At 35.1% G+C, this 21761-nt stretch overlaps 1 protein-coding gene across 1 annotated transcript in view; it reads left to right on the forward strand.

Moving 5' to 3' along the window:
* LOC111508240 (fatty acid synthase) overlaps positions 1-16066 on the forward strand; it is a 57652-nt gene extending 41586 nt beyond the window's left edge. The window contains exons 12-20 of the mRNA XM_074176477.1: positions 4080-4374; positions 4426-4624; positions 6563-6850; positions 7906-8352; positions 8876-9207; positions 11758-11941; positions 12003-12691; positions 13411-13650; positions 15910-16066. Coding sequence (XP_074032578.1) covers positions 4080-4374; positions 4426-4624; positions 6563-6850; positions 7906-8352; positions 8876-9207; positions 11758-11941; positions 12003-12691; positions 13411-13650; positions 15910-16026 — 2791 coding nt within the window. The 3' untranslated portion in view covers positions 16027-16066. The remainder of the gene's footprint in view (positions 1-4079; positions 4375-4425; positions 4625-6562; positions 6851-7905; positions 8353-8875; positions 9208-11757; positions 11942-12002; positions 12692-13410; positions 13651-15909) is intronic.
* The last annotated feature ends 5695 nt before the right edge of the window (positions 16067-21761 follow it).

Raw genomic sequence — 21761 nt, forward strand, 5'->3', positions numbered from 1 at the left:
ATCCAATCAACTACAGGCCCATTAGTCTTTTATCTGTACCTTACAAAGTAATGGAATCCATCATCGTAGAAGATATGTCAGAATTTTCAACAAAAAACGCAATCATACCACCAGAACAATATGGTTTCGTCAAAGGTTGATCAACCACCAGCAATCTACTACAATGCATGAACGATTGGACGACAGCTTACGACAGAAAAATACCGACAGATATCGTTTATCTTGACTTTGCCAAGGCTTCCAACAGGGTCCCAATGAGGAGGCTAATGCACAAACTTGACACACACGGTATTCGAGGCCAATTAAACCTATGGATTGAAAATTACATGACAGATAGAACTTTCTCGGTCAAAGTGGGTCACTCTTTTTCATCGCACAGACAAGTCACAAGTGGAGTTCCCCAGGGATCTGTTCTTGGCCCGCTCCTTTTCGATGTTTATGCAAGTGATCTTGCTCTTCACATAAAGTCCAGCAAGTCGTTCTATGCCGATGATACTGAACTGTATGGAAATGCCTTAGTCGAACATCATTCCCTTCAAGAAGACCTCAACTCGATTAGTCAGTGGTGCGAGGATTGGCTTCTACCTCTTAACGTCGACAAATGCGTCGACCTTCATCAAGGAAAGAACAATCCACTCCATACGTACACAATAATTACGTACAGTGTCCTCACATGTAGACTTGGGAGTGACTATTAATACCGACTTAACTTGGTTCGAACATATAATATCCACATGCAAACGCGCAAACACACTGATTTACCTCATCCGCAAAACGTTCCTTCATCTATCATATTCAAGTTCCATAAAACTCTATTAAACCTACGTTCATCCAATCATGGAGTATGCAGGTCCAGTTGGTGTCCTGTTCTGGTGCGCGATGGGGGCTTGTTGGAAAATGTACAACGTCGAGCCACACGTATGACTTTTGGTGAAGTGCGTCCAACCTATCCCGAAAGACTGAGAAAAGACCTCATCATATCTTTCCGTATAGATATGCTAATCAGAAAGAACTTTTTGTTTTCAACAATGATTCACGGTTACGTGGTCACACAGTCAAATTAAAAAAGGAAAAATTCGCAACGAGGCAGAGACAATATTTTTTGGTGAATCGTATTTTCGAAAAATGGAATAACTTACCCAACGATGTTATGAATTCCGACTCAGTGAACAGTTTCAAAAACAAAATAGACATATATTAATTATTTTTTTCTTCTTTTTGCATGCATTGTATCAACTTGTTGGTATCCTTCGTTTTTAGGCTTACATAGGACCTCAGCCTTTATTAATATGTAATAATAATAATAATAATATTGTTTATCAGTAAGATAACAGTGTGGTTGTGTCCAACAGGAATACTTCACTGATCAGCTGTATAGTTTCTTTCACCAAACATATCGTCTACAAGGAGACCACCAAGATCACTAGTATTTCTCCTGGGCCTGGCCTTGTATCTGTCATTCGTTCGAAATAATGTCTCGACTCTGATGAACATGATCACTTGATGATTAAAACACATGTCGAGGTGTTGAAAATAATGGTTTGGGTTTGGAATGAAACTTCAGTAATATTCATTACGACACCAAAGGTTCCAAACAGCGCATCACAAGTAGTCAGAGTTTATCATTGTTTGTTGCCTCTTTTTTTCTATTAAAATTATCCCGCTGTTTTTGAATTCATCTTGCTTCCTTATATACTCTTGGATAGTAACTTCTCTTGTGTTCAGGAAGACGGGTACCAACACCTCTCTTCGTCGTTCCAATGTAGACTGACCCCCACAGCTACAAGGAATTTGGTACACTCCGGATGTTTGTTTGAAGGTGATTGACAATGTTTCATGATGAATTTCTAGTTCGGACTTCCATTGTCTGCTACATAAAATGATTTGAAATCCCAGAAACAACTAAAAAAGAAGAATTAAAAATAAATAGCTGAAAATAACAATTATATTAAGCAAAATAAACCTGAAATGAGATAATAGTGAAATGAAATACAAGTAAAAATAGAACAATTGAATAAATAAAAAATAAAGAAATGAAAAAAGAAAATAAAAATGAAAAGTGGAGAGATTCCAAGTCACTTTCGTTCAGGACGTTTCGATTGTTTGTATCTACAATCGCCTTCGGGTGATGACTGGACTGATTCCTCCGAGAGATGACTATTTATGTGTCGTTCGGGTACTTTCACTTATCCCTGCTTTTCATTTTCCGCTTCACTGGTTCCGTGGGAGATGACCGTTTTGGCGGGAGTTGGCCATTTTTCGCTTGATGATGGGTTTCCATATGTTGCGTATTTCTACGCTGGCTTGGCTGAATACGTTGTTGGACAACATATATGTGGCTTCCTTGAATTTTCTCCTAAGCCAATGTTCCTCTCTGTGCAAGATCTCAGCTTGGGACCACTCGATGCATCAATCGAAAGGAAGTTGTACCAGATTTTGAAAAAACACCAAGTCTATTTTTGGGACAAGGAAAGATCATCACTAACACCGCACCACAGTAAGCCCCCTCATTTTTATGGACTACCCAAAATCCACAAGAAGGGCGTTTCTCTTAGACCGATCATCATCTCCAGAGATTCGGCTACTCAAAACTTGTCTAGATTTTTACTTCCCCTAATACAACCATTACAAGGAAAAACATCGTCTTTTGTGAAGAATTCAAGGCATTTTGTCGAACTACTAGGGTCAATTGAGGACACACAGGAAGATCAACTAATTAGTTTCGACGTGGAAAGTCTTTACACCAACGTTCCGGTCGAAGAAGCACTCCAAATCATACAGAGAAAGCTATCCAAAGACGGGAACCTGAAAGAGAGAACGAATCTACGTATAGAAGTAATTATGGAATTACTAGGATGCTGTGTACGAAAGAGATGAGGGACTGCCAATGGGAAATCCACTTTCACCAGTCATAGCCAACATATATATAGAGTGGTTTGAAACACTGGCCATTGAAGAAGCCCACAAGAAACCTCGAGTCTGGTTGAGATATGTTGACGACACCTTCATAATATGGAAGCATGGGAATACTGAACTAGACGCCTTCCTGCAACACATTAACAGCGTGAGACCTTCCTTCACTTTCACAATGGAGAAGGAAATCCACAACGAATTGCCATTCTTAGACGTTTTGGTGAAGAGGTGGTAAGTGGGAAACATCTGTATACCGAAAACCCACTCATACGGGACAGTATCTGAACCACGAATCCAACCACCATCAATCGACTAAAAGAGGAATCATCAAGACTCTAATAGACCGTTCTTTTGGGCTCTGTAATACGGAGGAAGGTCTCGAGAAGGACATCATCAAAAATGATCTTCAACGGAATGGCTACTCCAAAGCGATGGTAGAAAAGACTTTGGCTAAAACACAGCAGGAGCCTCGCAAGAAAAGAAGCCGTCACAACCAGTGCTTGCACTTTCCTACATCAGAGGATGTTTCGATTGTAGATACTAACAATCGAAACGTCGTGAACTAACGTGACTTGGAATCTCTCCACTTTTTATTTTTATTTTCTTTTTTCATTTCTTTATTTTTCATTTATTCAATTTTTTTTTTCACTTGTATTTTATTTCACTATTATCTCATTTCAGGTTTATTTTGCTTAATATAATTGTTATTTTCAGCTATTCATTTTTAATTCTCCTTTTTTAGTTGTTTCAGGGATTTCAAATCATTTTATATAGTATAAAATGGAAGTCTGAACTAGTGAAATTACTCCGGATGTTGCTAATGGTTCTCTGGAGTCTTTAGCTCACCTCAGGTCTGATAGTTTTTGTTGACCTTAATGTTGGTTTCACGTCGGGTTTCTCTAAGATTCTCCCAATCATCTCTATAACGTTTTCAACACAGGAAAGGAAAGCTTTTCTCATGACCAGCCTAGTTGGGGTTGCTTTGATGTTTATTCTCTCTCCTAGATCGTATGGCCCGCTCGAATTCTCTTACGCCGTACCACGCTCTTGTTCGGTAGGGCTTTGGTCATGAAAACTTTAACATATTTGGAGCAAACTGCACTGAATCGCTATTGCAACTCAAACTCAAGTCTCAGAATTTCTTTATAATGCAATTGTTTCTCCAGAATCTTCAATGACTCGGAGCTGATATATAACTTCTACTGTGCTCTCAACTTCAAAGATGTCATGATAGCGAGCGGCAAACTCCATATAACAGATGACATCAACATACCGACTGCTCCTGATATTAACATCGGTCTGGAATACTCTGGCATCACGGACTCTGGAAGAAGAGTTATGGGTTTATTGGGATACGAAGCTATGTCTTTGCAGGTGCAGAGTGATCCCGCTTTCCTCTGGGATATCCCGGACAGCTGGAGTTTGAGAGACGCCGCTACGGTTCCTTGCGTTTATGCTACGGTAATGGAGGTATTTTTTTCATAACGATATGATTATTCTCCCCATTTTCAGAGCTATTATGCGTTAATCGTCAAAGGAAAAATGGTACCGGGAGAGTCCATATTGATTCATGCGGGAACCGGAGGCGTCGGAATGGCCTCCATTTGGATTGCTCTCAGTATGGGTTGCAAAGTATTCACTACGGTCGGCAGCCAGGAGAAGAGAGATTACATCAAGAAAATGTTTCCCAAATTGGAGGATAAAAATATTGGTATGTGACTAAGTGCAAAATTCAACAAGGTCTATTTCTCATAGTAGTCATTTAAAGGACAATTCGCTCAGAGGACCATATTTCACGCATATTTTCTTCCTTACCATCTTTATTCCTTTTGAGGAGCCGCTGTGATTTATTTCAAAAGGCCATTATGAGAAATCGCCTACGGTTCGTTTTGATTGGTCTACCTGTAATGTTTTCTTCTTTTTGATAGATTAGTCGAGAGTATTTATCGTCCTTGATACTCCACAAATGTGTGAATATCTGAGATCCACCAATTTGATTGAGAAAGATCGATTGGGGCTTGGATCAATCATAGAAAAACTATTATTATTTTTCATAACGTTTCAAAGTACTATTATCAGTACCCAGCACTCGAAAACGATACCATTAGGGGATGGGTCCACTAAATCCACGTAAATTCCAGTCCATTTAATATTTTGATAATCCATTTTATATTCCACGAGAAATTTTTACGTTTCTTTCATGACCTCTCAAGTCTTTTCTCTTGATACAAAATATTTCTGCGACTGGATGCCGTTTCACGTGGATTTCACTAGTTCGAATAGCTGAAATATCAATTATATATAAGCAATAAACGTGAAATGAACAGAACTGCTATTTTCAACTAAAGGACGAATTCTTTACGCAAGATTAGGGACTGCCAATGGGATCGCTCCTTTCACCAGTCATATATGTATATGGAGTGATTTGAAACTCTGGCCATTACAGAAGCCCTGAGTCTGAATGAGATACGTTGGCGACACCTTCATGGTATGGATGAGAAACCAGCAACTTGGGAATGTTTAGACTCATCAACATAACATCAAGTACTCCTAAGCTGAGATCATCCACAGGGAGGAACAGTGGTTCGAGAGGAAGTTCAAAGAAGCTGCATATATGTTTTCCAACGACGCATTCAGCTAAGATAGCGTTGAGATAGGCAACATATGGAAACCTAAAATGAGGCGGGAAAATAGTCAACTCCCACTAAACCGTTGAAGCGGAGAGAGGAAATAGGGGATAGGTGAAAACGATCAGAATACCTATAAATAGCCATCGCTCGAATGGATATTCTAGTCAATACCCGATGACAATTGTGGACACTAACAATCGAAACGTCGTGAAGTAACTTGATTTGAGATATTTTTTAATTTCTTCAATTCCTTTTCTTTTCGTTTTATGGTTGTTTTCATTTTTTTATTCTTTTTACATTACTTTTTACTCTGTGGTCATTTTCATCTTTTATCTTGATTATTTTATTCGTTTCATTGCTTATATATGATTAGTATTTCAACTATTCTTTCTAATTTTATCCATTCTTTCATCGATTTTGAATCATGGACATTGGACATTGGATGTCAAAAATAGTAAAATTCATCATGAGACATTGTCGACCACTTTCAAACGAATCATTTCAGGCATTGTTCTTCGTTTATAGTGAATAAAATATAGGTTTTGTAGACTCTTTAGCTAACTCAACTCATCTCACCTCATCTCATCTCATCTCATCTCATCTCATCTCATCTCATCTCATCTCATCTCATCTCATCTCATCTCATCTCATCTCATCTCATCTCATCTCATCTCATCTCATCTCATCTCATCTCATCTCATCTCATCTCATCTCATCTCATCTCATCTCATCTCATCTCATCTCATCTCATCTCATCTCATCTCATCTCATCTCATCTCATCTCATCTCATCTCATCTCATCTCATCTCATCTCATCTCATCTCATCTCATCTCATCTCATCTCATCTCATCTCATCTCATCTCATCTCATCTCATCTCATCTCATCTCATCTCATCTCATCTCATCTCATCTCATCTCATCTCATCTCATCTTATCTTATCTTAACTTGACTTAATTGCAATTTAATTTGGCATTCATGATGATTCTCAAATCGTAATCAATGAACTTATTTTTACAGGAAACTCAAGAGACGCCTCTTTTGAAAAAATGATTATGAAAAATACCAAAAGAAGGGGCGTAGATCTGGTACTGAACTCACTGTCGGGAGAATTATTCCAAGCTTCGTTGAGATGTGTTGCAAAACACGGGCGATTCCTGGAAATTGGAAAAGTGGATTTATCCAATGGAACCCTGATAGATTCCAAAGTATTTTTGAGGAATTGTAGTTTCCATTCTGTACAACTGAACGAGTATATAAATTCTAAATCTTTATGTAAAAAAGAATTACATAATCTCGTTAAAGAAGGTAATTTAATAAATATCATAAGCTGTCTGTTCAAATTTCATTTTTCTCAAAAAATATTCAGTTATTCATCAATTTAATTTTTTCATCAATATCTTCAACAGTTTTTCATGAACTTTTATTCTCAAGAAACTCACTCGCGACCTGCGTTTCCTCTCTTTCGCGTATCTGTGTCACATCTACACCGCGCGTGCATATAAAGAAGGTATAATGACAATAATAATCGTGGAAGTTCTCAAACTCTGGGCATCCCAACTCAAGAGGCCAAGTTAGAATGAACGAACTGTACACATGCATAGAAAAGACTAATTCAACTTTCGATTTGACATTCATTTGGACAATTTTTTTAATAACGTAGGTATTTTGGAATACCATTGCTGAATACTTCGCGTCCTCCATTGCTCCATTTTTGAACGTTGAAACGATACAGCTTCGTTCAACTGTCATGTTTTTTCTTGAATGATGTATTTTGACGCATTCTGTACGCATGTTGAAACGTCAGGTGCTCTCAGTCTTCGTCGTCATCTCATTACCATACAATTTATATCAAGCCGTATTCCCAACCCTTCATGCCTAATTTTTACACCAGCAACGCTTCATACGCTACATCGCCCCATAAAGAACGATTTATTTCACAAGCGACAACACGGACCCTGTGATGCTTGCGCTGGCCTCGCTGGCCGTTATCTTTGGAACAGATCACCTCGATGCCACCTCCATCATTCTCTACATCGATTACGTCACACATGTGACGATGCACGACCTTGAAATGCGCCAGAAGAGACATTGTTGTCCTACTTATTCCTTCGTGCATTTTATTTTTTCATGAATATTGATAAATGCATATCGTCAAGAACCGCAATAGGATAAGTTATCCTTGTTTTTTGTTTACCGCCTCACTTTCTGAAGTCGTAGGTCCATTTGTATTTTTTTACTATCTGCATGTTAATCATGTAATATTTCAAGGACAAACATTATGGTAATCATTCGTTAGTTTTTATCTCAAGCACACTGTAATCAACTTTTGAAAAAATAAATTAAATCGCAGTTTTTTGTAGGAATATCATATGGAGTGGTCAAGCCCTTACCAAGTACAGTCTTCAGTGAAACAGAAGTAGAAGAAGCCTTCAGATTCCTGTCGTCCGGTAAACACAAAGGAAAGGTTTTGATTGAAGTGAGAAAAGAAAATCCGGCCACCTTAAGATCTCCATGTAGAAAAATGACGGCCATTCCGAAAATATATTTTGATCCCAATAAAACATATATTTTGATAGGTGGATTGGGGGGTGTAGGCCTGGAAATGGTACATTGGCTGGTTAGTAAAGGAGCAACCAAAATCATTTTGAATTCCAGAAGGACCATTAGCACTGGTTATCAGTCGTATTGCTTCAAGAAATGGTCCCAATACAAGGATGTGATCATCGATATCAGCACAGATGATACAACGACAATCAAGGGAGCTACAGAACTCATCACCAAAGCTGAAAAACTCGGACCTGTTGGAGGTGAACAATATTATGATAGTAATTGTGTGAATAGAACTCTTGCTGCTTGATGTTACAAAACTATTTAAATAGTGGTTTTCTTTTTTACTGAAAAAAGGGCCGTTTCTCCTCTCATTCAATTGTTTCAATATGTTTCAGTTATCCCTGATCAGTTGACTGAATGAAAAATTGTACTCTATTTCCTAAAACTATCTTTAAAAAGCTCTCTTCCATATCACTTTTTTTTCTGATTGATTCGGCCGTTACTTGATGAAGATCTATAGTAATTTCAAAAATTTCCATATCACGTTTATGGATACAAAAAAACCATTCGCTATGTCACTTAGAACTTTCAAAATTTCCTTCAGCATTAGATGTTTCATGATTTGCTTTTCTAATAATTTTGTTGCTCTGCTCGCTGTTGAAGACTTCTGATTTCTTTATGATACAACCAACATTCTTCCTTCTAAAAAATGCAATAACTTTTGGGAAAGTTGCTATGTAACACGAACAATTTTTATTCACTTTTATGTCTTTCTTCCAGGTATTTTCAATTTGGCACTTGTTCTGAGGGACGCGATGTTACTAAATCAAACCAAGAGTAATTTTGAGGATGTATTCCGTGTGAAGATCGTTTCGGGACAAAACATGGATATTGTTTCACGTGAACGTTGTAAAGAACTCGACCATTTTGTAGTATTTTCGTCAATTGCTTGTGGAAGAGGAAATATTGGTCAGGTTAATTATGGAATGGCCAATTCGGCATTGGAAAGGCTTTGCGAAAAGCGAAGACGAGAAAATCTTCCAGGTTTAGCCATTCAATGGGGCCCCATAGCAGACGTTGGAATTCTTGAAAGGGCCGGCGTTGATGACAAGGTTAGTTTTTGTGAGGATTTGTGGGTCGTTAGTGAACTATCCAACTTTTGTTGAACACTTACTATCACAAGACGGTTAAAAAAGGGTATATTGAGAATTAACTGAGAGCTTGACAGAGGACAGTAATTTTCTCATATGCCACAACTGTCACGGGCAATAAATATGGCCTAGGCTTCTGAAGCCGTTGACCACTTACCTAGAGTTGTCTGGTTGAAGGTTTGTGGCATGCTGCTCATTCTTATTTCAATAAGCCAACAGTGCTCACGTTTATAATTCAACAATGATAATAATAATAAAAATGAACTATACGTAACAATTGAATGATATCCATTAGTTTTCTTGAGGAAGATTCCACTTGTGCTTTTTCATCGCAGAAGAATATTACACTCAGAAATCGAGATAGAGAAAGATGTGTAGATCATGCAAAAAAGTAACTTTCAGACAAAAACTGGAAGAAAAATCCCTCCTGAAACAACTAATTTCATGTAAACATTGTATTATACAAAAGAACAAATCGTTTCGGGACAACTACTTCCAGTTTGTACACCAAACATTCGTATAAAATATATTCCTTCCAATTTGGAGAATGCTCTATCATTGACAAATGTATGTCCCTCCAATGATTATGAAAGCTGTCTTTCGTAAAATTTGGCTCAGAAATTCCTTACAGATATTGAGAGAATTACTATAATTCTATTATATAAGAAAATTTCAGAAACAACGGTGTATCCTCTGTATCTATTCCTTTAACTTGTATTAGTGGTAAATAATAACCAATGTTGCTTGGCAACACGATATGCCACAATTAATATGCAAAAACCTAAATGGAATTGGATACCTCCAAACTGTGAACAAGGTTTTTCAAATCAACCTAAGCAACATGCTTCACAGTTGGTGACGGGAAAAAAAGGTGGTGTTAGTTGGTAATGAAATTCATTACATAGATTATAAATTCCTTATTATCTTCATTAACACACACCCATGTTTCAGCAATTTTTCAAAATACAACTGTCAAAAATATTTTGGAAAGAAAGATTTTGGCTTTTTTCCTTCCTTCGGAAATTTTCAACATTTTTGTTTGAAGATGGAGACCCAAAAAATGTCTGTCCCAAACACAAATTATGACTTGAAAAATCCTCTGAACTCTCATTGCATTACTTTATATAGTCTTATCCCCAAAGTATGCACCATATGGGAAACTTACTTATGAAGGGTTTTTCGACAAAATGTTATTCTTGATAAAAGTTTTTGCATCCCCTAAAACTAAAAAGGCACCAACAAAATACAGTAAAACACACGTAATATACGAGGAACCTTTGAATACTTGATTTTGAGACAAGAGTAAAGAGAAATGTTATTTACCAAAGTTGTTCAGCATCAAAAAATACATCTAGATTTGAAGTAATGGCCAGTTAAGTGAAGTTTAATTTTTTTACCCATTTTTTTAATGGGACTACGAAAAAAAAAAGTTGCTAAAACGATAAATATACAGCATCCTGTATAAGACGGTTTATTTTAAAAGCCTGTAATATTACAAATTACACAACTATGGTGTTAATCACGGTCAATTTTTTGGTTCAAAGCTATTTTTATTTTTTGTTAACACCGAAAATTACTCAAAATTATACAGTATTGTAACAAGAACTCAATATTCATGAAAATCAAATCAAAAAACATCAAAATAAAATAGGTATTTCGGAACAAACTCATTGATTTCCTGGAGATTTCCTTGTCCAAAATAATTCTCCAAAATAATCTCCAAAATACCTATTTTATTTTGATGTTTTGTGATTTGATATTATTGAATATTAAGTTTTTGTTACAATACTGTATAATTTTGAGTAATTTTCGGTGTTAACAAAAAATAAAAATAACTTTGCACCCAAACTTTTTGAAAATTATTTTACTCTTCAAAAAATTTACCGTGGTTAACACCATAGTTGTGTATTTTGTAATAATACAAGTTTTTCAAATAAATTGTCGTATACAGAATACTTTCTATTTATCGTTTAAGCAGAATTTTTTTCCATAGTCCCCATTTTAAAAAAATTAATAACATTTCCAGAGATTTTCCAAAATGCGAGTAAATTACTATTGCCTGAAAATCAAATAGTTGAAGGCTCCTCGTATATTACGTGTGTTTTACTATATTTTGTTGGTGTATGTTTAGTTATAGGGGATGCACAAACTTACATCAGGAGTAAATTTTTGTCGAAAAACCTTTAATAAATAAGTTTCCCATATGGTGCATACTTTGGGGATGACACTGTATGTATATTACTATCCCAACACCAAACCCTTATTTTTAACATCTCGACACGTGTTTCAATCAGCAAGTAATCATCTTCAAGAGGAAGATTTAACAACAGTTTAACATTTCTCTTGAAGATGATCACTTGGTGACTTAAGCACGTATCGAGGTGTTAAAATAAGGGTCAGGTGTTGAGAAAAAACTCCAGTAATATTCAATACTACACCAAAGGTTTCAAAAAGTGCATCACAAGTACCTCCTTATTATGTGACTGATCCCAAAAATTGTATTATTTCTAGATTTTCAATTATCTCGTACCCCAGAACATCACTTGCTGTTTCAACTCTATGGAAAAGTTTATGATACAATCAACCATCGTTGGTTCTAGTACTGTATTAGCAGACAGAAGTGGAAAGTCTACAATGCGTGTTACAAGAAGCCCTGTCGAAGCTGTAGCCCATATCATGGGGATCAAGAATTTAGGTATGCCAATATCAAACCTTTAATAAACGCCTTGATATCTCAATACACAATCTATTTTCAGATTTGGTCGATAAGTCGCTCACTCTCTCTGAGTTAGGACTTGATTCGTTGATGTTGGCCGAAACAAAACAAACTTTATACAGGAACTATCAGATTGAACTTGAAACTGATGAAATTAGGGACTTGACGCTAGAACACTTGATATCTTTGGGAATCGAGAAGAACGAAGCCAGTACTCCTGAGAACCCAGGCAAAATAGAAGAATATGTTTACCCCCAAAAAAGGAACATTATGGTAGTAGATGAAGGCGTAGTGAAGTTGAAAAATTCTAAAGCCTTTAAGAAAAATGTATTCCTTCTCCATCCTATTGAAGGTAGCATCAATGACCTCATACCTATAGCAAAAGACATAAAAGCCAACGTCTATGGATTACAAGACGCCAAAGATAATGAGTGTGATAACATTCCGAACATTGCTAGGTCTTACATAAAGCATGTGAAAAACATACAACCGAAAGGTCCTTATCTCTTCTGTGGTTACTCATTTGGTGGGGTATTGTCGCTTGAGATGGCTAATCAACTGGAAAGCGAAGGAGAAGTTGTTGACATCGTGTCTATAGAAGGATCAACCCAATTCGTCAAAAATACTCTAGAACCAGGTTTCGCCAGGGTTGGTAAATCGGTAGACAAAGCCAAATTAGCTATTTTGGGATCGTTCTGCTCTTACTTCCCTGAAGTAAGCCAACAAGAAGTGAGTCATTTTTCAATGTACCTTACATATTTTATTTCACCCAATCTATGAATCAATGGTTTCCATTAACTTTCCAAATCTACATATTCCCTGATGAGAATTTTCCTATCGATTTCATTACAATTTTTGTGGATACTCTGAAAAACGGATGATGTATTAGAGCACCACCACATTACTCCAGACAAGTAAGAAATTATTTGGATACTACTTTTCCCGGTCGTTGGATTGGCCAGAGAGGTCCTACAGAATGACCAGCCCGCTCGCCAGATTTGACACCTTTGGACATTTTTTTATGAGGCAATTTGAAGCAAAAGGTGTACGAAACTGAACCTGCTTCAATATTGAATATACGGCAGAGAATAATAAATATTTGTAGATATATTGACGTTACTGTGTTCGAAAATGTTCGGCGTGAAATATCGGATAGACTATTCATATGTCAAGAAGTTCAAGGCAACCATTTCGAGCATCTCCTGACCTGATCTCAAGCTTATTATGTAGTTAAATGTCAATGTATTCAGGCAATTATTAAAAGTTCCGCCATTTTGTAGTAGGTGAAGATATTGACATTATTTTCTAGGGTTGTGAAGCATTTCTCAGGAGCTTCAGAAATATGTGTCACAAGACCCCTCTTTCAAAAAATAAAATGGGGGGGCATTAAAGAAAAGCACTGTATATTTATCATAGATATTGTTATTATGTTTTACATGTTGTTTCAGGTTATTGCTTGCTTATCGGGATCACAGAGCTTTGAAAGCAAACTTCAGGACGCCAGTAAATTGATATCTAAGAAAACAGGCATCGATAGTAATGAAATTGCTATGTCTCTAATAAAATATGAAAGAAGGTGTGCAGCTGCATATCATTATGAACCAAAGAGTATATTCAAAGGAAAAATTGTGCTGATAAGGAGAGTCAACAACCCATTTGAAAAATCAGAACACTACGGACTACAAAAGGTAAAGAGCGTTTTTCATAATTCGAAATTCTTGTAGAAAAATCGTGTGAACTGTGATAAAAGTGTAGAACAAGCTTCATATATTTTGCAGAATCTGCCTAAACAAACAAATATTTTTTCTCAAATAAAACAAATATGGACAAATTCTTCATGATCTGAGGATGAACTTTCATCAATCAATCAATCTTAAAACAAACCGTATTTGTAAGTTTACTAAATTATCTGTCAATTCGTATTTTTCACACGCTTCATAATAGCTTCACCTGCATGTATGTATGTATACATGTATGGATGTTTGTTTGTATGCTCGTTTGTTTGCTTGTAACTCTCAAGCTCGGGATCTGTATTGATAGAATTATCGGCATTATTGCTTGATCTATTCGCGGGCAGAAGGCGCTGTACGTAATCTCCTTGATATTTCTTGATCTATTCGCGGACAGATGGTGCTTTACATAACTATCAATTATTGCTTGATCTATTCTCGGGCAGATGGCGCTTTACGTAAGCATCAATTATTGCTTGATCTATTCGCGGGCAGATGGCGCTGTACGTTACCTTCTTGATCTATTCGCGGGCAGATAGCGCTGTATGTAACCTCCTTGATAGGTGGTTCAAAATAAAATCAAAATTAAAAAAATATTTTTAGAATTATAAGTGTTAGCGAAATTTTGTACTACAGATGAAATATTTGGGTATTTAAATAGTTTCAATTACCCGTGATTCAGTACAGAAAAAAGTTTTGAACGAAACAGAAGATACATTTTAAAATGTAATACGATTATTTGAAAGCAAACCAGAATATGTATTTCAACAATGAAAACTTTATCGTAAATTGTACACCTAAAAAATTCACTTACTTAAAAATATTTCAAAAAATCGAAAATTTAGAATTAAGGTGTATGTATGTCAAATACATATCAAATCAAAAGGTTGATTTGAAAAATTGAATTATTCACTAAAAAAATGTTTTTATTTCATTAATATTTTGAATGAAACTTCAAATCAAAACATCAAGACTAAATTGTTTTTTGAAATTATTACTGCAAATTTTCTCTTTACTTCGAAACAAATTTTACAACTGTCCGCCCTCTGTTGGAGACTTACTGCATCTCAGTATTACCATAGAATTTGAGACCTCAAACTTTATCATGTTGTTTGAGAGGAATTTTACATTCGTGCAACGTCTGTTAAAGATTTATAATACTAGATACTATGCAAGTTGTTGAAGTTTTTGAGTATTTTTCAGTTCATTGACATGTGAAAACTAGATAGTTTTTTTTGAAAGGTAATTCTGCCTAGAATATAAAAAATATGACTTTTACTAACCCAGGTAGATCTCCTGAAGGACATATTTTTATATACTTTCATTTATAACTTCTTTCCTAGTAATAATATTGTATTGATTTGTGCTTTCTGGATCTACTTGTTTTGCCAAAAGTATTAATTTTTCTAATTGAGTTTTGACATAACATGCTAATATTTTACCTGTTTCCTAAAAGTAATATTGTATTGTATTTTATTGTTCATTCAAAGTCTATCTGTTTTACCAGATTCAATCATTTGTCTGATGAGTTTTGTTATTACCTACTGTGATATAGAAATACCTGTAGAGTAATTTAATGTACCACTAACTGATGAAGCTACTGTGTAGCAAAACGCGTTTTAAATAAAATTTATTGTGGAAAGTCTATAATTATCATCATGGATAAACCAATAATAGTACAATTTACTATCATAAAGTTTTTTCAAAAGTACTGCTAGAGATTTTTCATTGGAACAACAGAAAACATTAATTGCGATATCAATATTACATTTACAAAGTATGTAGAAACTAGCACCATAATCAAAGTGAAGGCAATCAGTAAAGTAGAACATATATTTGACAATGAACATGTTTTGTGGGAAAAAGTTTGATTTTTATCAATTTATGATTTACAAAGCGAATTTTGACAATTATTCAGGATAATTTTCAAAAGAAAGCAAAAGCTAGAATTTCCAAATATTCCTGAGAACAAGTGACGGCAAGAACAAATTTATGTTATTAGGATTTCCAGAACTAGTCAATATTTCCTGAAAAAAAATATATCTACTTTTTTCTCACAAAAGCGTGTAAATATAAAAAAAATTGAACTCTTTGTTCACTCCTGTCAAAACTTCATTGTTTTCATTTTTCAAATCATTACTTTTCTGCTTCCTAGCCAATGGTGGAGAAGCATAACTTGAAAATCTATTTTGTTTGTTAACCTAATTTTTTTTTCAGCAATGCCAGCAGCCTGTTTCTATCATCAAATTGGAAGGAAATCACGAGACATTAGTCAAAGGTGACAATATTCCAAAGATTTCAGGAATCCTCAACGATTTTTTCACACTTCCTTAGAAATTAATGTTAATAATAATAAATAAGAAGTATCATGAAATTATGTTTTTTCACTTTAGTCCCCCTGTACTCTATCCTGTACTCAGTCACGAAAAAAATATTTGAATTGTTAAATTAAAGTCACTGTGATTTTTTTCGTGTTAACTTAAGTCATTCAAAATATTTGAAAAAACAATTACTTTCATAAATTCTGGTAGTTTTTTGTTTATTCTCATATTTTCAGATACCAAAACATTCCAGTATATTTTAAAATCCGGGATTTTCTTTTAAAAATTCAATAATCCATTTATGCATATGGATAATCCCCCCGAGAAAAAATGAATAATACAAATACAATATTTTCTTAAAACTAACTAAATGTATGTATGAATGTAGACATATATCAATATAAATATATAAAATTTGAATGATATAAACTTAAAATTATCATCCTAGCTGAATATTCTGATATTTCTGAAGAGTTTTGGCAATATTACGGATGAAAATAATGGACTTGTGATTTATTGAATACAAAAAACCGGAAAATAGTTTGTATGATTGGAGACTGAATCGAGGAGAGCCACAAGTCAGGAGTATATAAGCTGACTTGTGGCTTTTGTCCGGTTATTGAACTTAATTTCTGATCATTTTCTTGAAAACTTCTTATCGATAACTATTAAAAACGCCCTATATAAATCCTCCAGTTTCTATAAAATATCAGTTGTATCCATCTCGATTCCATGGTCTATTTAGTATTCTGGTATTGTGCAATGTTTGAATAAACTCGTAATCCGTGGATGTTGTGATTCAATGAATCCAAAAACTCAAATCGATTAATCAATTTTTCTGGTCGTCTCTAATATTCTTCTTGATATACAATCCTTGAACACTTTTATGGAGTTACTAAGGTCATTCGGGTAATTAATGTCTGTATTTATTTATTTTCCAAATGACCCACGCAGTGAAATTGAAAACATTTCAACTTTATCTCAATGTTGCTTCTTCGAAAATTGAAATAATGAGTCGAGCAGAAAAACAGTTTTATTCAATTTTTTCTGATTGATTCGGCCGTTACTTGATGAAGATCCATATTAATTTAATAAAATACACCTTACGCTTTGATCCTCACAAACTTTATTTTCAAAAAATATATCACGACATTGTTCGCTATCACAGTAGCTTTTTTCCAGCGAAACATATCACACTATAATTCAATGCCACAAAAACCCAGGCATCGGTTTTCTCCAAAAAAGAGAAACGTCTCCGAAACGGATATAATAATGCAAGGACAGACAATTCCGTTTGTTTGAAGGTGGTTGAAAGACAACTCCGCTTTCAGCTTCGATAAGTTTGTCGGGGACACCAATATGAATAGTCTCCGGTTAGTTTCTGGGAACCCCGTGCAAAAATTCAGTTAGGAAAGCCAAGATAAAACAAAACATTACATCAGAAAGTAAAAGCACCTAAAGGCTGACTTTCAACTGGAGGAGGCCAGATGTCAATCTTGCTGAATAAGTGCCCATTGTCAGGGACATCGATATGTCTCGGCAAACTCAAGTCGCTGGAATTGCAAAGGCTTGCTTCTCAAAAGCTTGGAACACTGTTCTGAACCAGAAAACTGTACACACTTCAGCAACTTCTGATGCTTTATAAAGCTCAGATTAGACCTTCAGATCGACCGCGATCTTTCGTCTCCGGTTAGTTTCTGGGAACCCCGTGCAAAAATGCAGTTAGGAAAGCCAAGATAAAACAAAACATTAGATCAAAAAGTAAAAGCACCTAAAGGCTGACTTTCAACTGAAGGAGGTCAGATGTTAATTTTGTTGAAGTGCCCATTGTCAAGGACACCAATATGTCTCGGCAAACTCATCTCGCTGGAATTGCAAAGGCTTGCTTCTCAAAAGCTTGGAACACTGTTCTGAACCAGAAAACTGTACACACTTCAGCAACTTCTGATGCTTTATAAAGCTCAGATCAGACCTTCAGATCGGCCGCCATCTCTCTTAAATAATAGTCTCCGGCTAGTTTCTGGGGACCCAGTTAGGATAGCCAAGATAAAACAAAATATTAGATCAGAAAGTAAAAACACCTAAAGGTCAGATGTCAATCTTGCTGAAGTGCCCATCAGTAAGCTGAGGACCGCTCTGGATGTTGGATGGACGAAATGGGATGTTCCGCACACAGTAACCAGGGAAGATATCAACTCAGGACACTCGACTCGGGAGGGGGCTTGGGGGGGTGGACCCAGTCGACGCTTCAGCGTAGTCAGATTGAGACCCTGGTGTCAAGTCACAAAACCCTTAGAGCGTGTCACTACTTGAGTAGTAGGCAGATTGAGATCTGTGTATGAGGCTGTGTATGAGGCTGCAGATGAAACTTGGATACATCATTATAAGACCGAAACAAAAATACAGTCCAAACAGTAGACTGCAAAGGGGGAACCTGCTCCAAAAAACTGTTTTTTCGGCTGGGACAATGTTGGCGATAGTCATGGAGCTATTTTAATCGATCATCTTCAAAAAGGAAACACTATCAAAGAAGCATACCTCGCATTATCATCCGCCTCACTCACCAAATCTATCCCCCTCTAAAAATTGCGCTCGGAGGATAGAGGTTCATCATATGAAGAGGCAATCACCTTCGCGAGCAATTATTTTGCATATAAAAACGCCCAGTACTATTTTGGCGGGTTACAGAGATGGGAGACTATGTTGAAAAAAAATTGTTGAAATGTCTTATATCTTTGTTGAGTCGGGAACTTCTCAAATCACCCTCGTAAACACTATCGTAGTGACCAATCGTAGTGCTTCCATCCCGGCTAGGCAGTCGCGATCGTAAATTATCTTCCAAATTCATGGAAATAAACACAATTAAAAATGCATGTTCAATTATATTTATAAGGCAAGGAATGAAAAAAATGCTTATGGCAATTCGTCGATATTAAAATTATGCAGCATTTCTAAACCAATCACCTTATGAGTTATTGAAAATGATTGATCGAGGCTTCAAATGGAGTGAATGTGGATTAAACCGATAATTTCGAGACATGCAATTTCTGACTCAGTATTATAATTTTTATTTGGGCGAATTTTTTTGAGTGACCGGTATGTATGTGGGTTTAAGAATGAAAGGGAAAGAATAGAAATGCTTTTTGATTTCCTTGAATGTTATTATATGGGTGGAAGATGAAGAAATTTAAAAAGCTAACCTGCATATTATTACTTCAGTTTCAAATTGTAGATGTGTAGCTAATTTGAGACTAATATTTTCGAATATTGAATGAATCATAATATGTATATTACTAAAGTTGCTTCTCAAAAGCGTGGAACACTGTTCTGAACCAGAAAACTGTACACACTCCAGCAACTTTTGATGCTTTATTTATTTATTTCATTCACTATTCTACAGGGTGAACCCAATTCCAGAATAAGGAGTGACAGTGGCATTTACAAATATGTACTTACACAATATAATTTGTGAATCTATATAAAAAAAATAAAAACAGAACTGTCAGTTAGCTAAGAAATGTCTTTTGATTTGTATAATCTGGCAGTTAAATATATCTAGGACATGACTAACTGAGTTTTATAAAACTCAGATCAGACCTTTTTTGGAGTATTGTTCTCATGTATGGAGCTCACCCCTAAGCATACCCTGAAGCTGCTGGATTCTATCCAGATAGTCTGGAACATCGAACAAAGTATTCAAGTGACTTGGCACATTTGCTTCCACCAAGAGCGATTCATATCAGAAATACGCGACGAACTGTGGCTACTCATCGTTTTGAAGTTCAATCCAATTTGAATCGCTATGTGTGCACAGGCACCGCTCTTAGAACGCCTTAAGAATTTTCCTGTAGTGCTTGTGTTTTGTATTTCAATACCGCTCGAGGGGTACTGTAGATAACATAATGAGGAAGAAGAAGTTTAGGTTGAAAATAAACGAAATCTCGACTTTTAAAAAGGACAAAAAACAAGACAAATCTATCTCAGTATGAAGGTGGTTCTTGAAACAAGTCATACACAACAGAGCCTTTTAGGAAGTCCAAAAGACAAAGTCGAGAATTCGAAAAAGTCATGAATTTACGAAATCAAATGTAAGGACTGTAATGCAAAATATCATGGACAGACAAAAAGATCAATTAAAATAAGAGATAAGGAACACTTAGCACACTTAAAATATCGAAGACCTGAAAAATCAGCAGTCGCCCATCATAATTTGCAACAAAACCATTCCATAGACTTCAGTTCATTGACATTAGTTAGACAAGTTAACAACAGGCATCTAGATGCCCATGAGAGTGTAGAAATTAGTAAACATACTAATATTATGAATAACGACGGTGGACCAATGCCTAATAGTGTACTGTATAACTTGTTGAAATAATATTTTATTTATTAAATTTACCTGACTATTACATAAGGACACATTGTAAAATTAATTTCAGACTAGTAGATAAGGCAATATTGTGAAATTAATTTTATATAGCTTATAATATTTCAATTATTAGATTTACCTGGCTAGAACATGTATCTATAATAAAATATAATATAATATAATATAATATAATATAATATAATATAATATAATATAATATAATATAATATAATATAATATAATATAATATAATATAATATAATATAATATAATATAATATAATATAATATAATATAATATAATATAATATAATATAATATAATATAATATAATTGATTTCTTTAGGACATCCTAATATACATACATGATTTCAAAAATATTTAAATAAATAACATATAGATAACAAAAATGATGAATATAAGAAGAAGAAAAAAGAAACGCATTTTTCAATTATTCCAGAATAGTTTCAACATGAGGATATACATAACAAATATATTACAAAACAGAAAAATCAGTGATGAGATTTTATATAGTTCATGATTTTTTTTTGAATTGGAAAACATTTATTGAATCTTACAACGAAAGTGAGAGTTTGTTGTACTCATTCAACCCTTTATGAAATAAAGACTTCATCGTACTAGTCAAATTAGTTCGAGGAAGGTGGAATTTTTGGGAGCTACTCGCTCTTGTTAAGTGGTTATGGATTTGAGATTTATATATACAGAATGCTTTAAAATAAGTTGGAAGCAAGTTATGTGTTAGTTTGAAAACGAATAGCATTGCTAACTCGTACAGTCTCTGGGAAACAGACAGCCACTGCAATGTACTTAACATGTTTGATATACTAAAATACCTATTCACTTGGAAACTAATCCTCATTCCACGATTCTGTAACTTTGGTAAAGCCGATACCTTATTTTGGTCAAATAAGTAGGTATAAAAGATTAGCACAATAATCAAAATGGGGTTGGATTATACAATTATATAATGTAATTTTTGAGTACATCGGAAGCTGAGATGAAATTCTTGAGAAAAAATATATTTTTTTGGTGATTTTTTCGTATATACAATCAAAATGAGCATGAAGTGATAAACGATTATCCACCATGAATCCTAAGTATTTGAATTCACTTACGAAATCTATTACATCACCTGCAATTTGTAATCTTATGTTGTGTTTGTTGATGAGTGACAGCTTATACTCAGATGATAAGATCATAATTTTGTTTTGGAGGTGTTGAATTTTAGTTTATTGCGATTCATGTACATGAAAACATTTAATCAACTAGTGTTTCTATATTATCTCCTGAAATTGATAACAAAGTGTCGTCTGCAAAAAGGTTCATGGCATCACAACCATGCATGGTATCTATATCATT

The sequence above is a fragment of the Leptinotarsa decemlineata genome, unplaced genomic scaffold, assembly GCF_025532065.1.
Source record: "Leptinotarsa decemlineata unplaced genomic scaffold, Ldec_3_MD MMD2_P_RNA_scaffold_1, whole genome shotgun sequence".
NCBI classification, from domain to species: Eukaryota; Metazoa; Arthropoda; class Insecta; order Coleoptera; family Chrysomelidae; genus Leptinotarsa; species Leptinotarsa decemlineata.